Source organism: Mus pahari, chromosome 4 (genome assembly GCF_900095145.1).
Source record: "Mus pahari chromosome 4, PAHARI_EIJ_v1.1, whole genome shotgun sequence".
NCBI lineage: Eukaryota > Metazoa > Chordata > Mammalia > Rodentia > Muridae > Mus > Mus pahari.
Genome location: NC_034593.1, coordinates 1,859,681 through 1,879,680, shown reverse-complemented (window position 1 = coordinate 1,879,680; position 20,000 = coordinate 1,859,681). Strand labels below are relative to the sequence as shown.

The following is a 20,000-nucleotide window of genomic DNA, read 5'->3' as shown; positions in this document are numbered from 1 at the left end:
AGACGAAGTAGTTGAACTAGGAAACCCAAGCATGCCTGCACCAGGAGGTGTTAATGCTGAAAACAACAGAGAGATACATCCAGGGTCAGTCAGTTCATGAGCAATACCAGGAGTCTGCATGCTTAACACCTAAAGAGAACTTGAACATTCAAAAAGATTCATTGCACAAATATGAAAGTCCATGGTCACCAGCTAGTTTAGAAAGAATAAAGAGAATCTTAAAGGGAGACATATGTATTTTGTTCTAGAACTAAGGGAGTTCACCAAATAGATAGGACAAGGAGTGTAATGGAGTCACCAGAATCTGATAGAATCAATCCAGGGTGAATAAAATGCACTTAACAATGTGTAGCTGTACAGGCAGTTTTCCTAGGATACAGAATCACCTTGTAATTGGGGACCTAGTCTTACCTCTTGGCCAAATGCAACATGTAGATGTTAAGAAACCAGACAAGTAAATATGTACGAACTTCTCTTTTCCCTTCTAGATGAAAAATAAACCAGTTTCTTTGTTCTTCATAGGATTAACATTCAGTCACATACACTGGCTCTAATGCCATGAATTCAATGAACCATAAGTAAGAAGTATCTTAAATAGCATCAATAATGAGCTTATGTCAATTTCTTTGTCCTGTCATTTCCCCCTAAACAATACAATGTCAAAACTATTTGCATAGTATTCATATTCTATTATTGACTACATGTAATACTGGGATAATTTGGAGTATATTGATTGGGATTACGTAGTTGAATACAACTATTATGCATATAATAGGGAGTCTATGCTTTTCGTATGTGTGTGTGTATATATCCTATTGTGATTGATCCCATCTTGATCATTATCATAATCATCCCATTTTATTGAGTCTCACTTACTACTAGAAGCTTCCTATTTTATTGTCCATGCCCATCTCTTTTCAGGTCTGACTGTGAACAGTTTCTATAGTCTTATTTATGAGATCTCTGAGAAGGTTCTGCCATGTTAGAAATCGGTCTCCTAATATCCTTGATGGCTAGGGAGAATACATGCTGAACAATGAACTTTTATAAATAAGGTTATCGATCACTTCACATCACTAGCTCTGAATAATAAGAAGAGCCAGAGAAGAGACTAGATTTTATAACTACCATTCATGGTTTATATTCTCATCATACTGAATCAATTCTTTTATATACACATCTCAAAATTCTTTGGAAAATAACCAATATCAGGTGATATCGAGTACCCACACCCTTCTCAAGACTTGGCTGACTCATTCAAGCTGATTTCACAGTGAAAGTGGATTAAGGTTTATAGGGGTCATCTGGGAATGAATGAGGAGACTCTGCATTCAAGACTGCTTAATGCAACTTGCTATTCAGTGCTAAGGACAGTTACTAAATTGCTGTTGGAGGTAAAGTCCTCTCTTGACTTACTACATCTGGAACCTTTATGTTCTTAAATTTATTTATAAGAAAAAAGCAATGAAATTACTATTACTGTAAGGATTCTATTCTACACTAAATTATATTTGCCGATAGTGTTAGCAATCAAATGCAAGGCCTTAAAAATGATAGGCAAAAGCTCTACCAGGCAGAAGAGCTGACTTTGTGTAGTTACAGTGGTCATAAAGGAGCTAGCTTACTTCTCCGATCATTCTAATACAAGGGTGCATCCTCAGCTTCAGCAACTGTACTCCCTTCCACTTAAACATTTCCCATCTTAAATCTGATGAAATAGTTAGGTCGACCTCTTCTCTCTCATGAGAATACAACAGCAGTATAAGGGACCTAAGAGACATGAGTAACAACACTTGTAGTTATGACCATAGACAGATTAATTACTGTCAACTCCCACTTTCTCATTAGATGGGATCCCAATGGTCCAATCTAGATGAAGTAAAAGGGGGTCTTAGAAAACTAGAGGAGGAATTTTACTGGACATAGTCAAATATAGCAATGCGTTTCTAGGAATTTCATATCTTGATAAATACGTTGACTCAGCTATTCAGTAAAACTTTTGGATAAAGCAGACACAATTCTTAAAATGGCAAATTTCCCAGTAGATAATATATCTGTAAAACTAGATAGCCCAAAGTTTAGATGCCAAATACCAAAAACAACAAAAAATAGAAGGAAAAATAATAATTGTGAACAGAATAAATTATGGCAGCTCAGAACTAAAGCCAACTAGAGATATGAGATATAAGCCAACTAGAACCATGTCTTTCATCTAGTCTTACAATAGATCCTTCCCCACTTTTTGTCTCCTATCAGAGGTTTTAGAAATTTCATTTGACATGGTAAAAGGTTACTTTTCAATAATCTTATTCCATAATCCTTTCCTTTGGCTTTATCTGAATTAATTATCTATTGATTCCTAATAACAATTTGTACTCGCTAATTTTATGTCAACTTGACACAGGCTGGAGTTATCACAGAGAAAGGAGCTTCAGTTGGGGAAATGCCTACACGAGATCCAGCTGTAAGGAACTTTCTTAATTAGTGATCAAGGGGGTAGGTCCCCTTGTGGTTGGTGCCATCTCTTGGCTGGTAGTCTTGGGTTCTATAGGAGAGCAGGCTGAGCAAGCCAGGGGAAGCAACCCAGTAAAGAACATCCCTCCATGGCCTCTGCATCAGCTTCTGCTTCTTGACCTGCTTGAGTTCCAGTCCCGACTTCCTTGGTGATGAACAGCAGTATGGAAATATAAGCTGAATAAACCCTTTCCTTCCCAACTTGCTTCTTGGTCATGATGTTTGTGCAGGAATAGAAACCCTGACTAAGACACAACTCTTCCAAAAGAAAATGAACGCTTGCCTGGGAAGTAGTGGTACACTCCTGTAATCCTAGCACTTTGGAGGCAGAGGCAGGAGAATCTCTGTGAGTTCAAGACCATACTTATCTATATAGTTAGTTACAGGACAGCTAGGATTACCAAGAGAAACTCTGTCTCAAAAAATCAAATCTATCTATCTATCTATCTATCTATCTATCTATCTATCTATCTATCTATCATATGTACATACACACACACACACAAACACACACACACACACACACACACATATATATATATATATATATATATATATATATATATATATATACATACACATATACATGTCTCAGAATGAACTTAAAAGCAATCTTCTATTCAGAGAAAAAGTTTATTATTGAGGTGAAACTAAGTGTAGTTAAGAACATGGGACAAAAGTACAAAAGGTAGTCATGCCAAAATTATTATGGTGTTATTCTTACAAAGACTCACACCAAATGTGCTTGTAAATTAAAACAAAGGTAGGTTCTGTATTCGCATTTGAGGGGCTTAAAATGTGGCTCAGTACTAGAGTGCTTGCCCATAATGCCTGGGGGCCTGGGTTATATTTAAAGAAAGAAAGTCCATTAAGAACTAGGGTAGTTTGTAATTCCATACACTAATGAAATATTTAAAATCAGACTTGGCTTTAAAATTATAAATAAGTTAAAATCAGAAAGTCAAGTAATTTTTCTAGAATTTTTTTTGGGAAATGTGAAATCAATTGCCTAAGCATAAAATGCAAGTTTTGAGTTTCTAATATTTTTCAGGATATTATGTAAATAAGCATATAACATTCTACTGTTCTTTCCTCACTTTGCAAATCATCACAATAGCAAAACACTATAAAAATGTGAAAAAAAAAACCCTAACACTACCAACAATTTACTTTAAAAACTGAACAATGCTTATATTGAACTAGGACTGGGAATACATAGTCGGTGCTGCCCTTGCAAGCCCTTCTAATTAAGTTCTACTAAGTTTTAGTCTATAAATAATTAGAAGATATCTTGGAAGTAAAGGAAATTCAATAATTATTGGAGGTTGGCAACATCCTTCCACAAAAAGTAAAGGAAAATTAGTGTTTAAAATGAAATCTTAGAGATTGGTGAACAGAACTCAGCACATAATTGCAAGTAACCAAATTTGGGATACAGCCACTGACAAAGGCATGCACTTATCAAATGGCTCATATTTCCTAGAGTGTGTTTTAGCACTTCTTTCAGCTCAAAAGCTACAAACCCTCCTTTAAAGGAATGTAAAATGACTTTCGTTTTCCATAACTAAACCTTGTTAGCCTGGGTCTAAGATAAAATGTCATAATTTCATGGTGTAGCAATACAGTCAATAAAGTATAATATGAACCCATTGCTTATAAGAAGTAGAGGCATAACTATTCATCTGTTGATGGGCATGTAAGTAACTAGGCTACTATGTCTGGTTAGTAGAAATCTCGAAGTGGCATACGTAGGTCATAGAGTAAGTCTGTGTTTAGTGTTTTGAGTCCTCCAGATTGATTTCTATACTGTATGCACTCACTTACATTCCTGCCAGCAGTGTGTGTTTGCATAAAGATCCTCCTTTCTAGTGATTTTCACCAGCAATGATGGGGATATTGTTTATGATTGCCATTCTGGATTTCAGTGTACCTTTGATCTTAAAGATGTACAAATAGAGAAAGTGTAGGATATATGCACATGGGGTTTTATGTAGCCATAAAGAAGAATAAAATTTAAGGCTTTTCCTGGGAAATAAAAGCAACTGAGGTCATTAATTCATTAAATAGCAAAGTAAGCCAGACACAGCTATTTTTTCATTAGAACATATTAGATTTTATGTAAAGCCACACGATCATGTATATATATATACATGTATGCATGTATGTATGCATAATATGAGAGCAGATGGGAGAATAGAAGGAAGAAGGCATGAGAGGGGGGTTTGGTGGGGGTGGAGGGGTGAATATGTTTAATATACTTGATATACTTGATTAAGTTGCTTTTATGAAATACAACACTACATGTGATGAATTTGCCAATAAAAATAATAACAGAAAAAAATAATAACAGAAAAAAGAAATACAGACACATTTTACTTGGAAATAATTTTTGTTTGTTATTTGCTAGGTGTCTACATTTTACTATGAAACATATGTACATAGTTCATTAAAAGTAATACTCTAGGAAGATAATGAGAAGATGGAGTTGCCAGCTTCACTCCATGAGGTGTTTAAAATACTCTGCATTCAGAACCAGGTAAATTAACCTACAAAAGATGTAGACTGGAAGTGCTGGAACTCAGGCTATCAGATGGGTGCCCTGTTGATTCTTCTCTGGTGCTCATGTCTAAAATCCCTCAGAATCAAACAACTAATTCAATAGAAATTGCAGATTCTAGTAGCCAGCAACATTTGTGGAACTTTGCTCTTTACAGCACTCACTGCTTGTTTTGTTTTGTTTTGTTTTTTTTTACACAATTTAATACGGAAAGAGATGAAGCACTGAGTTCCTGGGTACCTGGAGGGCTTAACTGCATTTTTAGCTATAGAGGATCTGCTTCCAATATCTCCCCAGCAATTTTGATAGTTGTAAATAGGGGTATAAATTTCAGATAAAGATATAAATTTTATTATGGTAGAGTTGCATGAAAAAATAGCTTCATTTCATAAATATTTCTTTTCTTCTTTCCTCTGATCATACGGGCACTCTGGGCTCTAGTATTAGACAACTGACAGAATGGTCCTAGCAAAGGCCTCTGACTCAGTGCAGAGAAAAACCAATGTTGTGACTACCATATACAAACGTGATGACAGGGTCACCATGAGTCAAAATTGGCATGTGAAATAAAGATCTTTCAATTGCTTTGACAATATTAGTTGGTTTTTAAAGACTCTATTTTCTGTAACTGATCAATCATGGATTTCTATATCAGATATATATGTTAATTAAAGTCACCGTGGCACATAAAACAGGATGACAATACAACCAAATTGTGTTATAGCTCTAACATTTTTAGTCCCAAGAGTATCTACATAATTAGGCAGGTAATAACTCTGGGACCAGAGGAGTTGATGGAGAGCTAATGGAAGACATACTGAAGATGCTTCTCTTCTTCTTCCACCTAAAGCCAACAGGGTGATGGAGGATAGGGAACTAACTGGGCAGCATGGTGGAACAGACATCAGATGTTACTGTGTTCAAGTCTTCAGAGCTAAGTTAGAATAAAGAAAACTTAAGATCACAATGATGACTTAGCCTTCTGTTAGAGAAGGGTGATACTAGAAGACTGAAATTTAAATAAAAGTCTAATTTGTAATACTGAGAATAAGCATTCCTGATATTCTTTCTGAACTTTACAAATACATATCATTGGCAAGTGCTATATCTAAAGAATGTAAATAAGAACAATCTTTTAAAAAAAAACTGACAAATTTAAAAGCAAATCAAATTATAAGAGAGATATGCCTTTATATTTTAGGTGATTATGTATAATTGGTATTAAATATTAGTTATGTGACTGCTATATGTACTATTCTTAAAAAAATCTTCAAGAATTCCATTTATTGTGAACACAGAACTAGATCCAGTATTTGAGGCTACCTCAAATAGTTTTATCATTTTGTTATGTCTTGATTATAAAGCTTAGCTGAAAGAAGGGAGGAGAGAAGGTATTAAGCAATACGGATTTCTTGAGTTGTAAGTTCACTGAAATAACAAGAGAAATAGCGGCTACAAACCTTCAGTTTCATAACATGCTAACCTGAAAATGATTGCATAAGTAACATTTTCGTCACTGAAATTTCAATATAGGCATCATTACTTGAGAGGTACAAGATGAGTAGATTTCTGTGACACAAGAACCCTGAAGTTTGAATCTCAGGGGCAAGAGAATAATCAACAAAGACAAAAACAAGAACCAAAAAGTGCCAACAAAAACAAAACAAACAAACAAAATCATGCCTCTTGCAAATAAAATAAATTAAAATATCAGTGAGTTCATATTTTAATGTCTCATCTTCTTAATATTCAAAACAAATGTCACATTTGTATTAAAATAAGGTAATATATCTAAGAGGTAACTAGGTAATGCTAAAAATGACCCATTTCTGAGAATCTGCTGTAGGTGAACTTGACTTTCCGTCTTTGTTCAGGTTTACCTACTTCCTGGCTACCAACGACTCCCAATAATACATACTATTATAAACATACTATATATGTATATATACACATATGAATACACATGTATATATACACAGACATATACATGCATGCATATGTGCATGTATTTATGTTATACATTATATATACTTTGAATAACTTTTCAGTTTTAAGTACTGAAATGAGGATATGTAAGTCCTCATTGATCTTGGTCACGTGTGACTGGCTGCCTATTACCACCTGATTAGCTAAACTGACTCTCCTTTTAGTGACTTACTGTTTGAATTTTGTGGAAATCCTGGCAAGGAGGAAGGACCATTCATTCCAGGGAGAATGACTGGAGGAAGGCCAGGGAGTCCAGAATAGGCTGCTGGCAAGCTGATACTATGGAGCGAGCAGTTATCGCTGATGCCTTGCTGCTGTACTGTTAGGCCTAGCACATCGGAAGCTTTCTTTATACGGTCCAGTTCTTGTTGGGCCATCAGCTGTCGAACGGTGGTAGGGGCAAGGTAATCTTTCTCCCGGTCAAGCTGACTGCCCACGGTCTCCCTCACTTTGGAAATATGCTGTTTGGAAAAAATATGATCTCGGATGGACAAGCGGGCAGAGTACTTCACCCCACAGAGGGTACACTCTGGCTTAGTGCCATCTGTTCCACTTTGATTGATCATGAACGGCTTTCCTATATTAATTTTAAACTTCTTTTCCTTTGCCCTGGCATTCTGAAACCACACCTGCACCACTCGTTTGGGCAAACCGATCTCATTGCCCAGCATTTCACATTCTTGCATTGTTGGAGTCCGATAGTCACTGAAGCAAGCCTTGAGGACCTTTAGTTGAAGATTGCTCATCTGGGTTCTGAAGCGCTTGTGACCTGGCCGATCACTGCTTTTGGATTTAAAGGGGTTGCTAGACACGAATGGATTTGGTGAACTGGGGTCAGCTATGCTAGATGTTTCACTGCGGTCAGCATTGTCATCAGGGTCATCCGTTATGTAAAAGCTTTGGTCATGGTCACCATCTTTGTCATTGAAGTGGATTGATGGACTTGTGATAGAAAAGAGAAATTTGTCATCACAGACTTCTGTGGTGGGTGTGGTTGCTGGTTTTTGCAAAGAGTCAAGAGTTTTGGTTTCTTTAGGGGACAAAGCTGGTTTCACCTCCCCAGAGCCTCCCGTGTTTTCCATGTCTGCTGCCCCCTCATCTCCTGTGGTTGCATCACTGATGGCCGTATTAATAGATGAGGTCTCATCAAAGTCAGTTTTACTCTGATCATACCCAGCATCAGCTGAAGGGGCATTTAGATTCTCTACGTCCTCTGGACATTCTGCTTTAAAAGAAGAAGGACTTAAAAGATTTTTGGGAGACAGTTCTGCTGTTTTACTAACAGGCGTAGAGACTGTGGAGGCCAATTCATTCTCGGTAGATAGATCAATTTTAGTCAATGGCAAAGATGGGTAATCAAAATAAATGTATTTCTGTGGACTCTCTCCCCCATCCTCTGTGGATATTAAAGGGCTTGGTGGCAAGCTATAACCTGCCTGCTTCCCCTCATTCCAGTGGCGAGAGCGAATGTGGCTTTCTAAGGCTGACTTTGCTTTAAATAGAGCTCTGCAAAATGGACACCGTTTATGAGACTGGGCAGGACCCACTGCACGGAACTGCCCTTTCCTTTCTCGAGCCCGCGTGTTCTGGAACCAGACTTGGACCACTCTTTTCTTCAGCCCCACTTCCCGCGCAATGTGATCAAGCATTTTTCGGGTAGGATTAGAATCCAGCAAGTACTTTTCATAAAGTATTTCAAGTTGCTCAGGCGTGATGGTGGTTCTCAAGCGTTTATCACGGTGTTGATCTTCACCACTATTCCCACCCTCCTTCTCACTGCAATTATTATCTTCTTTATCCTCCAATTTCCTTTTAAGGGAAGCAGCAACACTCGCAGGGGCGGTAGTGTGGGCAGTACTGGTCTGTGGTGGCATTTGAGTGAGAGAGCTCCCCAGGAGCTGTCCAGTCATCAGTGGGTTATTGGGGTCAAATATCATATAGGGCATGTCCATGGGTCTTTCCAAGAATGGAGAATGGAGGAATTGGTTTTGAGCAGCAAGGAAGTGCATGTGTTGGTGTTCCTTCCAAAGTTCCAGGGTTGGGAAGGCTATGGTACACTGATCACATGGGTACTGGAGTAGCTGTGGAGGTAGACTGTTCTGAAGGGAAGTCATGGAAATTTGCAGTGGGCTGGAAGGGATTGGAGCTTGTGAAGCTGAGGGAGGTCTTCCAATCAGCTGGGGTTGCCTTAGTGGCTGTGTTGGAGGCTGGGGTATGGATGCCTGCTGTGGCTCTGAAGAAGTCAGTACTGATGAGGGAGCTGACTTGGAGCCTTGAGGAAGAGCGGGGTCACTCTGCTTTGTCTTTTCTCCAGGATATTCAGTTTTTGGAGAATTCTTCTCAGGTTCTGGTTTAGGAGAAGGAATCAGGGGTGTGCTAGTCCCAGAGCCTGAACTGGCTACTGGAGCTGCAGTGCTTTTGGCTGTATCTGTTTGTCCAGACACCATGCAATGCTTGTACAACACTTGATCAGTGGCATCCATGGAGTCTTCCGTTTGGCTTTCATCTTGGGCATCATCATCTTCATCTTTATAACACTGCTTTTTCTGATGTGTGATCAAGTCAAAGATCCTGGGGAAAACCACATTGCACTTTTTGCATTGGTATTGCATGTTGCTTGTTCTAATGTATCGTTCATTGGTGAGTTCTCTTTTTTCATTATCTTTAGCTTCTGCTTGGTTCTCATAGCTCTTTCTTGCTTTCTGCCGAGCATTCTGGAACCATACAACAATAACCCGGGTGGGTAGGTTGAGAACAGTAGAGAGCTGTTCTATTTCATCGTCTTTTGGGTAAGCATTTGTGTCGAAAAAGTCTTGAAGAACCCTAAGCTGGTAGTCAGTAAACCTTGTTCTGGATGACCTTTTGCTGAATGAGGCATCTGATTTGTAATGTTCTAAAGATGTAGGTTGTGGATCAATTCGAATATCTTCTAAAACAGTTATAGGAGGGTTACTGAAGTTGTATGGAGAATCTTTATTTCTCTGTCGTTCCTTAAAGAGTGTATTTCGAAACCAGTGTTTGATGACTTTTTGGGAGAGGCCAGATTTCTCAGCCATTTCTTGGATCTGTTCTTCACTTGGAGAATTATTGATGTCAAAATAAGCTCTCAGGATTTTTAGCTGATCATCTGTAATCCGGGTTCGTGGCCGTTTGAATTGAGAATGTCTCAAGAAGTTAGGGTCTATCCCCAGCTGCTGTTGACAAAGCTGAGTGAGATCTGCTGATAGGGTGTCCATCTGGGGCAGCTGTAGGGCCAGCTGTGGGGGAAGTGCAGGGTGCTGCACTGGCTGCATCATAATGGAAGGAAAGAGGGGGAGGTCAAGGGAAACAGGTAATTGGACCTGTTGGGGTGCAGATGGGGGAGGAGGTGGGGGTGGAGGTGGTGGAGGAGGAGGCGGTGGAGGCGGTGGAGGAGTGGGTGGTGGAGCTTGCAGAGGAGCAGGGACTGTGTTTGGGATTTTTACAGGCCCCAAAGTAGAAGGCTGTGGGGGTGCAGGTGGCAGGGGAGGAGGCGGAGGTGGAGGCGGTGGTGTTTCTGGGGAAGAAGGAGAAATTGGATAAAGCTTGTCATAGGCCTCCCTGTATTGACGAGCAAATTTTTCTAGTGCTCCATATGGGAAAAATTGCCCATGCACATGTTCTTGGTGACTTTTTAAAATAAGAACATTTGAGAACAATTTACCACAGATTCCACACTCCAGCTTGTCAGAGTTTTCGCCTTCTCCACTTTTACCCTTTTTCTGGACCTTCTGCCTGTTCTCATTATACTGAATAACCAGTTCAAAACCAAAGTTCTCCAGTAATGCTTTGGCTGCATTTCCCCTGGCCCCTGAGGCTATTCGGGGTGGAGGAATACAAGGTTCTAGAGATTTTTGCTTCTTTATGTCTTTGCTGTCTTTGAGTCCTTCGGCATCATTGATAAATTCTTGCTTTGGCTTTTCTTGCTTTTCCGGCGCCTCTTCTGCCTCCTTGTGAGATGGCCTGTCCTTCGTGAGCGGGCAGTCGGTACTTGTCAGGTTACCTGGCTCTTGGTTCAGCAGTTTGCTTGCTTGCTGTTGAGGTTGCTGCTGTTGTGGTAGGGGAGGTTGTTGATTTTGTGGCTGCAGCTGGGGCTGTACAGCTTGGTACTGTTGTGCTTGTTGTTGTAGAAACTGGAGCTGAGTTTGGCCAACATGATGTTGTGTTTGAATCTGTTGCTTCAGATCTTCGAGCAAGGAACCAGCCATGCCAGTCATACCTGGCACCCCAAATGTGGTGGAGGTGGGCAAGCCCAGATCTGGCCCCAAGCTAAACTCTGCCCCAGGTATGTAGAATGGAAAGAGAAACTGGGGTTGCTGAAACTGGAGCAGTGCCTCGGGGGTCATTGGAAAATGAGGCAAAAAAGCTGGGTTTAGAAACTGTGGCTGAAAGAATGCAGCCTGCTGTTGCAACTCGTGCTGAAGTTGCATCTGGATTTGTGCTGGTGGTCTAGGTGGTGGATGATGGGTAGGTTGTGCAGAGATTAATTCGGGAGTTTGCTTTTTATTTAATTCTTTGGCATCTACGTGGGTATCTTTGCTGTTGACTGAAGCTAAGCTCATGGACTCTAACATCCCTTGGCCAGGGCTATTCACAGCAGCTGTGACGCTGTGCCCACTGGATAGGTGTCTACTTGGTTCCAGCTTTGCAGCCCTGGCCTTTGTCTGGTGGAGCACTGACCTCATGTGGATCTCCAGGGTGGAGCTTTGGCTGTATGCAACACTGCAGGTGCTGCACTTGTAGGGTTTGTTATCTGTGCTGTTACTGGCTTCCTGGGGGACAGGACTGGAGGCTTCTTGCAAAACCTTTTTCAACTTATGCAAGTGAGACACTGAATTATAATGGACCAAGAGAATGTTCTTTTGGGTAAATGACTCTTTACAAACTGTACATTTGTAAGGACGAGATGGATCGAGGAATTTTTCCATTGTAAAGTTGGGTCCTTTTCTAAAAGGTAAGGTCCGCTTTGGTTCCAAGCCCAGGTCATCTGGGATAGAGCTGCTGTCGCTCCCTACGGGACTTGCCTTCCCTTCATGGTCCACCTCATATTCTCTCTCCATTTCCTGATCTAGGCCATGGTCATCCTGGGTCATTGTCTCACTCTCTGCCCAGAGCTCACCATTCATTGGCAAGGAGGCATAGAGCTGCTGGAGTTCAGCTTCACTCAGTTCAGGATGGCCTGCTTCCAAGTGTTTCTTTAAAGCCTGGAATGTACGGAAACTCCGCTGGCAGAGATTACACATTGTAGCAGCCCGAATTGCATGATACTGGGAATGTATCTGAAGCTTCTGCATAGTTTTAAAAGCCAAGCTACAGTGGTTACAACGATACTTATAAACATGGCGCTCTGAAACTGACAAGGGCTGCCTTTTTTGTTGTTCATTCAGTTGATCTTGCAGAGCATCTGAGATGTTCACATCCTTACTGCTTGTTTTATTCCATTCTGATGCCTCCACAGGCTCCTTTGCTGGTTTCTGTTCCTCATTCTTTATCTCCACACCCACCTTCGAATCCTCAAGCCCCGACAAGCTTTGGTCATCCACTGGGCAGTCACCTGTTAGAAGAAAGCACAGACATATCTTCCGGTAAGAACCCTGACCACTTGAATGACAGCAAGTATAAGTTCAAGCCCGTAGTGATATCTGTTTAATTGAGTCTGTATAGAAATGTGATTTGGTAACTACCATGTCACAAACACTACACCAGATATCCATAAAATGAATAGGAAATTACTCCTGACCTGAAAGAACTTAGGGACAGAGAAGAATACATGTCAAAAGTAACTACAATGTACTGCATTAAACACTTTAACAGCGGTCATAAACTTGGTGTATGTGAACTAGAGCACTTGGCCAAGAATGTGTCAGTAGGATTGTCCAAGGACAGGTACAAATAGTCATGGCACATAGACCTTGGAAATTAAACTCTGGGTAGGAGTGTTTATTGTTTTTCTTTTGCCACTAAAAACCATCTTTGAGAATGGTGAAGGTCTCAAAAGGGAAATCTCCCAGCCCTGGATGGAGAGCTACAGACAATTAATGGCTGCTGGGAGAGAGATTCTGCTTTCTTTAAAAGTGAACACTCTCATAGGTGTTCATAACCCTAAGTAGTCAGCTCTAAATACATGTGCATATGAGCAACACTAAATGGACAACAGTGTGTATGTGTTTACATGCAACAATAATAAAGAAGTGGAAGGGACACAGGAGGAGTTGCAGGGGGAATGAGGGTTTGGGAATATATATATATTATATATATATATATCTTTGATAGTGATAATTTTACCCAAGGCCAGCTCTGAAAGTTCTCTCCATGTGGTATCCTCAATCCTTGGAGGCAAGCATACCTGAATATTTCCCAGAAGCCTCTGCTGTCATGGCTGTAGGTGGGTCCCGCTCTGATTTCTCAGGGGCAGCTGCTGGCAGTAGCATACTGTTTGGCATCATTACATCAGGGACAGGCACCTTTGAACACCAAAGGGACTTGTGTTATTTGTGCTCTGGAAATCACTGAGCAATATACTGGAATATATATGGATATTGGAATGTATATGCACATACTGAAAAATATATGTATCCCACTTATATTTTTCTAACTCAAACAGGGACTTCTATTGCCTCAATATTACTATTATCCTATATTCTTCTTTTAATGCTATGGCTTAAAGAGTTTTGAAGAACTAGATTTTTATAATGATAACCAAGACCCTTTTAAGCTAAAGGTACCCACAAAAGTCATTTCACTGTTACAAAAACAACCACAAAATGTTTCTTTAATCAACCAATACTCTTTATCTCATTTTTTTCCTCCAAAGAAGAAAGCCCACAAATAGGTCTCCACTGTGACTTCTACAGCACAGTCAATAAAAGAACTCCAAGTCACTCAGAAGAAATGAAATGTCTATAAAGTCATCACTATGGATGTATATTGATAATGTAACACAGGTCCCATTAGTTTTGCATCAGCCTTTGGCATTCTTACTGTCATTAGCAGCTTCTCCACACAGTCTGGAGACACACTGTGCAAATGGGTAAGATGCAGCTGCAGGTGCATCTTGTTGCTGAGGACATCCTGACAGAGTGGACAGCAGATGACGGGCTGTACTGAGTGCTGTGACAGGACATGCATCTGGATCCGACTTTGGTCCCTACTGTTGTAGTTACAATAAGGACACTGATAGAACTGGAAAAGATCAAAGAAACATGACCATGATCAGCTGCTATTACACTAAATGACCATTTTGGGTTGTTAATAATACTATTTCCAAGAGTTAATAATACTATTGCCAGTTACGATGTCTATGTGTACAAGCTAGTGGGTTCTAAAATGATCAGGAACATAGAAACAAATAAGTTGATTCATGAATCAAAGGGAAAAACCACTTACCTGTTCAGGACAAAATTTATTGTCCTCTGTAGGTTTTGACCTTTTGGTTCCTGTGTTGTCTTCTTTGGCCAACAGGAGTGGCTGTGAGGCCCCTGTCACAGCAACTTTCAGCTCCTTCTCTGGGGTGATTACTTCTAATTCCCAAAAAGAAGACAACTATTCAATTTATTAATGCAATGTTACAATCAGAGTAAATAAAACAACTGCCACAATAAATCTACTAGACTAAACTAAGCAAAAAACAGACAAGCACTTTTAAAACACAAAAGGCACTCTTTTTTTTTTTTTTCTGTCAGCTGAGTGGAATTTGCACATCTATTTTAAAGCATACTCCTGTCTTCTGTTTAGATAACCCTAGATGGCCTTGAAAGTTTCATCAATAACATTGTTTTCTCTAGTGTCTCCATATGCCTATATCAACACATTAAAGCAAATTTACGTCCATTCACAAATACTAACTTAGAAAATCACTATTTTGCCTCATGAACAATGCTCTAGCTCTGTTCTAATTCTTAAGTCCTAAGGTTCTCACAACCTGATAAGAGTTGATGAATTACAATTCAGAAACTAAAACAATATGTTTAGATCATGATGGGATTCAAAGTTTCTAATCATTCTAAAGTTGAACATCTAATTCCTTTCTGCTACTTAGTGATTTGAGTAGGTGACACAGTGGCTTTAGCAGGTGGCTATGCATATAACAATACATCAGGAATTACAAGAAAACAGCTGCTTAATATGATTAATCAAAAATATTTAGTGTTAATGATTATTAAAAATTTACCTAGTTGAGCAGATTAATGTGTAGGGACGTCATACATATCAAAGGGGGGGGGAGAACAATTCTAATTTTTCAGTCTAACAAAAAATTCTTCCCAGCATAGCAATTTGCCTGGTAACCTGTTTTGCAAGGCTGGATATTACAGCAACATTGGGTAGGCATGTCACATACATCTCACAACAAACCCAAAACCTCATTTACCAGCCATTCCAATCTCATCATAGCGCAGCATCATCTGACCTTTTTTTTTCTGCTGTTTATTATGTGTATTTCTAATTTTAACTTTCAATTTTCACCATCTTCCAGTCAATTTGCAACTAAATTATTTCCAGGGAGAGGACACTATCACTGGACAACTGGGTGCAAATACATCTTGAGATGCAGTGGAGCTAAACCATTGATTGCTATCAGACCCCGCATAGATACACCATCTAGAGCAATCTGCTTGTATGTTGCACATGAAGATTTATCTTGATTATTTTTTCAATCCACATACAGTTCCTATAAATGAACAAATTTCAATTTATTACAAAATAACCCAGTTTTAATTTAAAAAATGAGGTCAAGGATGTTATAGAAACAAGTCCAAATAAAAAGGTAAAAAAAGATAGAAAAAAAAATCTTATTCTTATTCTGCTCTAGGTAGAGATGAATGCTTTACACTATATAAATGAGTTCAGAAATTTAGCTTTCAGGTAGAAAATTAAATGTATGAGAGTAATGCTTAAGAGACCAAAATTAAAATAGGATATAATTGACAAGATGACAATAATTTTATTTATTTAATATTAGATGTGCTCAGCTTCTCACAGGTCATATTGATACTAATAATTATTTGCATTTGAACTGATATAATTTTACCTATTTCATTCTCTTAGAGAAGCTTTAATTTTATTCTGTTTATTTGAAAAGTCGTAGTATTTGTGTATGAGTAAACTTAAATTGGATAGGGAGTTAAAACTCTCATTGTATTGATTAAAAATATCCAAGTACTTCGTGTGCATTAATAGTCCCCAAATGGGATGTTTTCTCTTAATTTTGAAGTCAAAATTTATTTTTATTTCTTAAAACAATTATAGCATATACTCTGTACTCTCACAATTAAAGTGCTAAATTTTCTAAGTAAGAACAATGTGGTACATAAAATTTGACAATACAATTAGTTAAAATGTTTGACCAACTTGTAAAAAATGACTGTCATTTAAATTAACAAGTGTCTATCAATTGTCTTCTCTTGATTGACTTTTCTTTAAAAGGTCCTGTAAGTAACAATGTTTACTAATGACAGTAATATCATGTCATATTTCTTTGCATTTTTAAACAGACATGATCAAATAATAATTGACTCAATTCTCTGTACAAGTTGAAAAATAATCCCCACAATTTGTTTGCAAACCTCTTGAGATAACAGAATTAAAAATAACTTTCAAGAAACTTCTAAGTTTACTATATATTCAGTCATGAACTCATTTCCATGAATATACATGAAGGTTATTTCCATGTATGTTGAAGGGATGGAAGACAGTATGTTTTAAAGGTATCACCTTTTTTCTTTCTTTCTTTCTTTCTTTCTTTCTTTCTTTCTTTCTTTCTTTCTTTCTTTCTTTCTTGTCAATTCATTCGTGTAAATGTTTGGCAAAATTAACTCTGTGCATGTCATTTTTATACTCATTAATACTCATTAATTTAATGATTCCGGATAATAAAGGAAGGAGAGAATTTCAAGATTGGGTGAGAAGACAAACAGATTCTTGAGTATGAGGCTGCTCTTCAAGGTGACATAGACAGGCAATAAGTAACACTTTATACATTCTTCTGAGTTCATATTTATGTCAAGTTTAATAGCAAAGCTTGCCTGGTAAACTGCAGGAAATCAAGTCTGAGACCTTTTTTTCTAAATTGTCTTATGCTAGAAAAAATGCTTTGTATTAAATAAGGAAAATTAATTTTAGGAAAGCTTTTGATAAAGTTCAGTGATTACTCATAGTTTATATGTGCAACTTCATTTGAAATAAACCCTGTTTGTTACCCTAGAGCAGAAAAAAGAATTGAAATGAGATCATAATTCATTTTGTATCATTAAGGACACCACAATATTCTCAAAGAACAATGTCATTTTAATGAATTTTAACTAAAAAATGAAGTCTAATTATAAATAAGTATTGTCAAATGTATGAGCAAATGATTATCTGTCAGTTACAGGATTATGCAACTTGCAAGACATTGTTAATATAAAATAACATAATTCATTTCAATTCAGATGGCACCTACTTAATTCTCAATCCCTAAAATACAGAAAGCTGTAACATGGTTTATATTCATAACAAGGCAGGGAAATCCAATAATACACATGTTACAGTGAACCTTGAAAAACAATAAATCAGAATACTGAGTTATTACTTATAATCTCTATATTTGGTAAAGTTTGAATACTTTAAAACTCAGATGTAACAGAAGTTGTTCAACTCACTTAATTCTAAATTATAATTACCAACACAGTATTCTTTCTAATGAGACTAGAATCGAAGGATAATTTTAATTGCAGTAATGAAGGTTAATTTCCATCTTTCTTCATGTTTGCTCCCTTATTAAATAGTGATCCCCTTAGCCAAGGCAGAGGCATATTACATGTTCAATGCAAATGTATTAATCTGGATAAACTCTATATTAATTCTTGTACTGCACTGAGCTATAATTTGGATTATAATTAATCTAAAGTGGCGCTAGATTTAAATGACAATATAAATGAGGACTTAGCAAGCTTTTCAGCAAATATAACATACATATTGCCAAGTCTCACTTTGAAAGCTCTGGTCCTGCAGATTAATGATAGAAACAACACAGCAGCTTACTAACACACTGGTCCAGACATGTGCTAATTCCTTCCTGCCTGAAAAGTTCGAGGTTAAAGTGGGGTCAATGTGTTTTTCCAACTACCTCATTAACATAGCAATTACTTTGTAAGTTTGCTCTTATTTGTTTGACAATTATAGCTGATATAAGAACAAAAGAATCTAAATAAGTGGATATCTAACAATCAGATACACTTTTACAAAGAACAGCAACCATGGGAATAAATTTTCAACCTAGTGAGATTCAATTCAGACAGAGAGCACAGACTGTTTAAAGTTTGTGTTAGTTTTAAGTAACAAGAGCTGTCTTAAAGGTAGCAAGGTTTCAAAGCTAAATATTTGCATCTCAACATTTGCTTTTGGTTGGCTCTTGGCTAGAGCTCATTTTCAGCTCTCTCTGAATGTACCTGGGGATGCATTTTTGCAGTGATAACATTTATTTTAAATAACTGCTATTATGCAGTGATCTGTCCTTCCATATACCCCAACCTTATCTATATTAGAAACTCAAAGAACAACTCCTCCTTGGGCCATTAGGGAGCAAGTGAGTTCATGACTTATGCAGAGCAGTAAACTGTATTGATGAGACAAGAGCTCCTGCATCTATATAGTGTGTTGCTCAAAGTAAGATGGGACAATAAAAAACAAACAAACAAACACACACACACACACAAATAAAAATACCTCCCTCTACCATCCATGGAAAGGTCCTAGACAGTAGATGTTTCATATCAAGCTTTGTGTTCTTCATCTAGGAGCACTCAGTGAACAGTGATGTAGTATATTTCTGGTTTCTATGTTGCTCTGATTAGCAGAAGGGAAATGCTATGTAGTCTATTCTAGTATGAGTTCACCAAACACAAATAAAGGGGATTCTACCATTCACAAACTGGCAAGCTACTCATTTTGATGAGATCCATCTTAGATGGCATAACCTGGCTATCTTGCTGTTTTCAGGCTTTTTCGAATAAAAATTTCATGGGGCTATCCTTGACATTAGGTACGTCAAATTCTCTGTCATTTGCCTAAGGAGCTAACCTGCTCATATGCTGCTGTGGCATCTTTTCAGAAGTACAGCTTTAGGCTCAAGTCCACCTTGGACCATCTTTGCTTAAATCAAATTAGAATCATATACTCAACACCAGATTCCTAGAAGTGAAAACCAATGATACATTTCTCATTGCACTCCTGTAAGAAATTTAGAATTAATGGGTTTAAGGAGGAAGAAAGAACCCTTCAGCTACATGTTGAGGAGAATGCAAAATTTAGGCATGTAATGACTGAGATCCAAATATGGGATAATTCAGATTTAAATATGAAGAAAATGATACATTGTGTGAAAGCCAATAGCACCCTCATGAATACCAGGCTCTTATCATGCATCTGTCACTGGAATTCAAGGGATAGATGAGTACCTGAGACTAACAGGCTTGAGTCCATTTCAACACTTCTGTTTCAATGAGCCCAACACAATAAAACTAGGTATAACATACAGCAAAAGTTGTCAATGTAATATTCATTGCGACCACAGATTTCCATCTCATACATACAAAGAATGGTTGAAGCCATATATTTGCCAAATCAAACACAGAAAAAGCCATAGGAATCCACACCAGATGCTGGCCTAGGGTTTGTTTGTGCACAAGTAAATGTCATGACATGAAGGTTTGTTTTCAAAGACGGTAGCTTTTATTACTGGGATTTGTCCATTCTAGAAGATCAAAATTACCCAGCACCTAATCCCTTTTCAATGATATTTCCTCCTTCTTAGGCTGAATCATCTGTAAACTTTTCTACTGGATTTTGTTAGAAATGCCTCAAATAGATGCCTTTAAAAAGGGCAAATTCCAGAGTATAAGGAAAGGAAGGGAAGGATGGACATGAGGAGGCGAGAGAGAGAGAGAGA

General features: G+C 38.1%; 1 protein-coding gene across 3 annotated transcripts in view; it reads right to left on the bottom strand.

The window, feature by feature from the left end:
- The window catches only part of Zfhx4 (zinc finger homeobox 4), a 201,244-nt gene that overhangs the window by 4,123 nt on the left and 177,121 nt on the right, over positions 1-20,000 (bottom strand). For all 3 annotated transcript variants that reach the window (XM_021195658.1, XM_021195659.1, XM_029537196.1), the window contains exons 7-11: positions 14,462-14,595; positions 14,057-14,257; positions 13,422-13,539; positions 7,230-12,629; positions 1-56 (exon numbers count right to left, since the gene is read on the bottom strand). The exon at positions 1-56 is cut by the window's left edge and continues 4,123 nt beyond it. In XM_021195658.1, coding sequence (XP_021051317.1) covers positions 1-56; positions 7,230-12,629; positions 13,422-13,539; positions 14,057-14,257; positions 14,462-14,595 — 5,909 coding nt within the window. The remainder of the gene's footprint in view (positions 57-7,229; positions 12,630-13,421; positions 13,540-14,056; positions 14,258-14,461; positions 14,596-20,000) is intronic.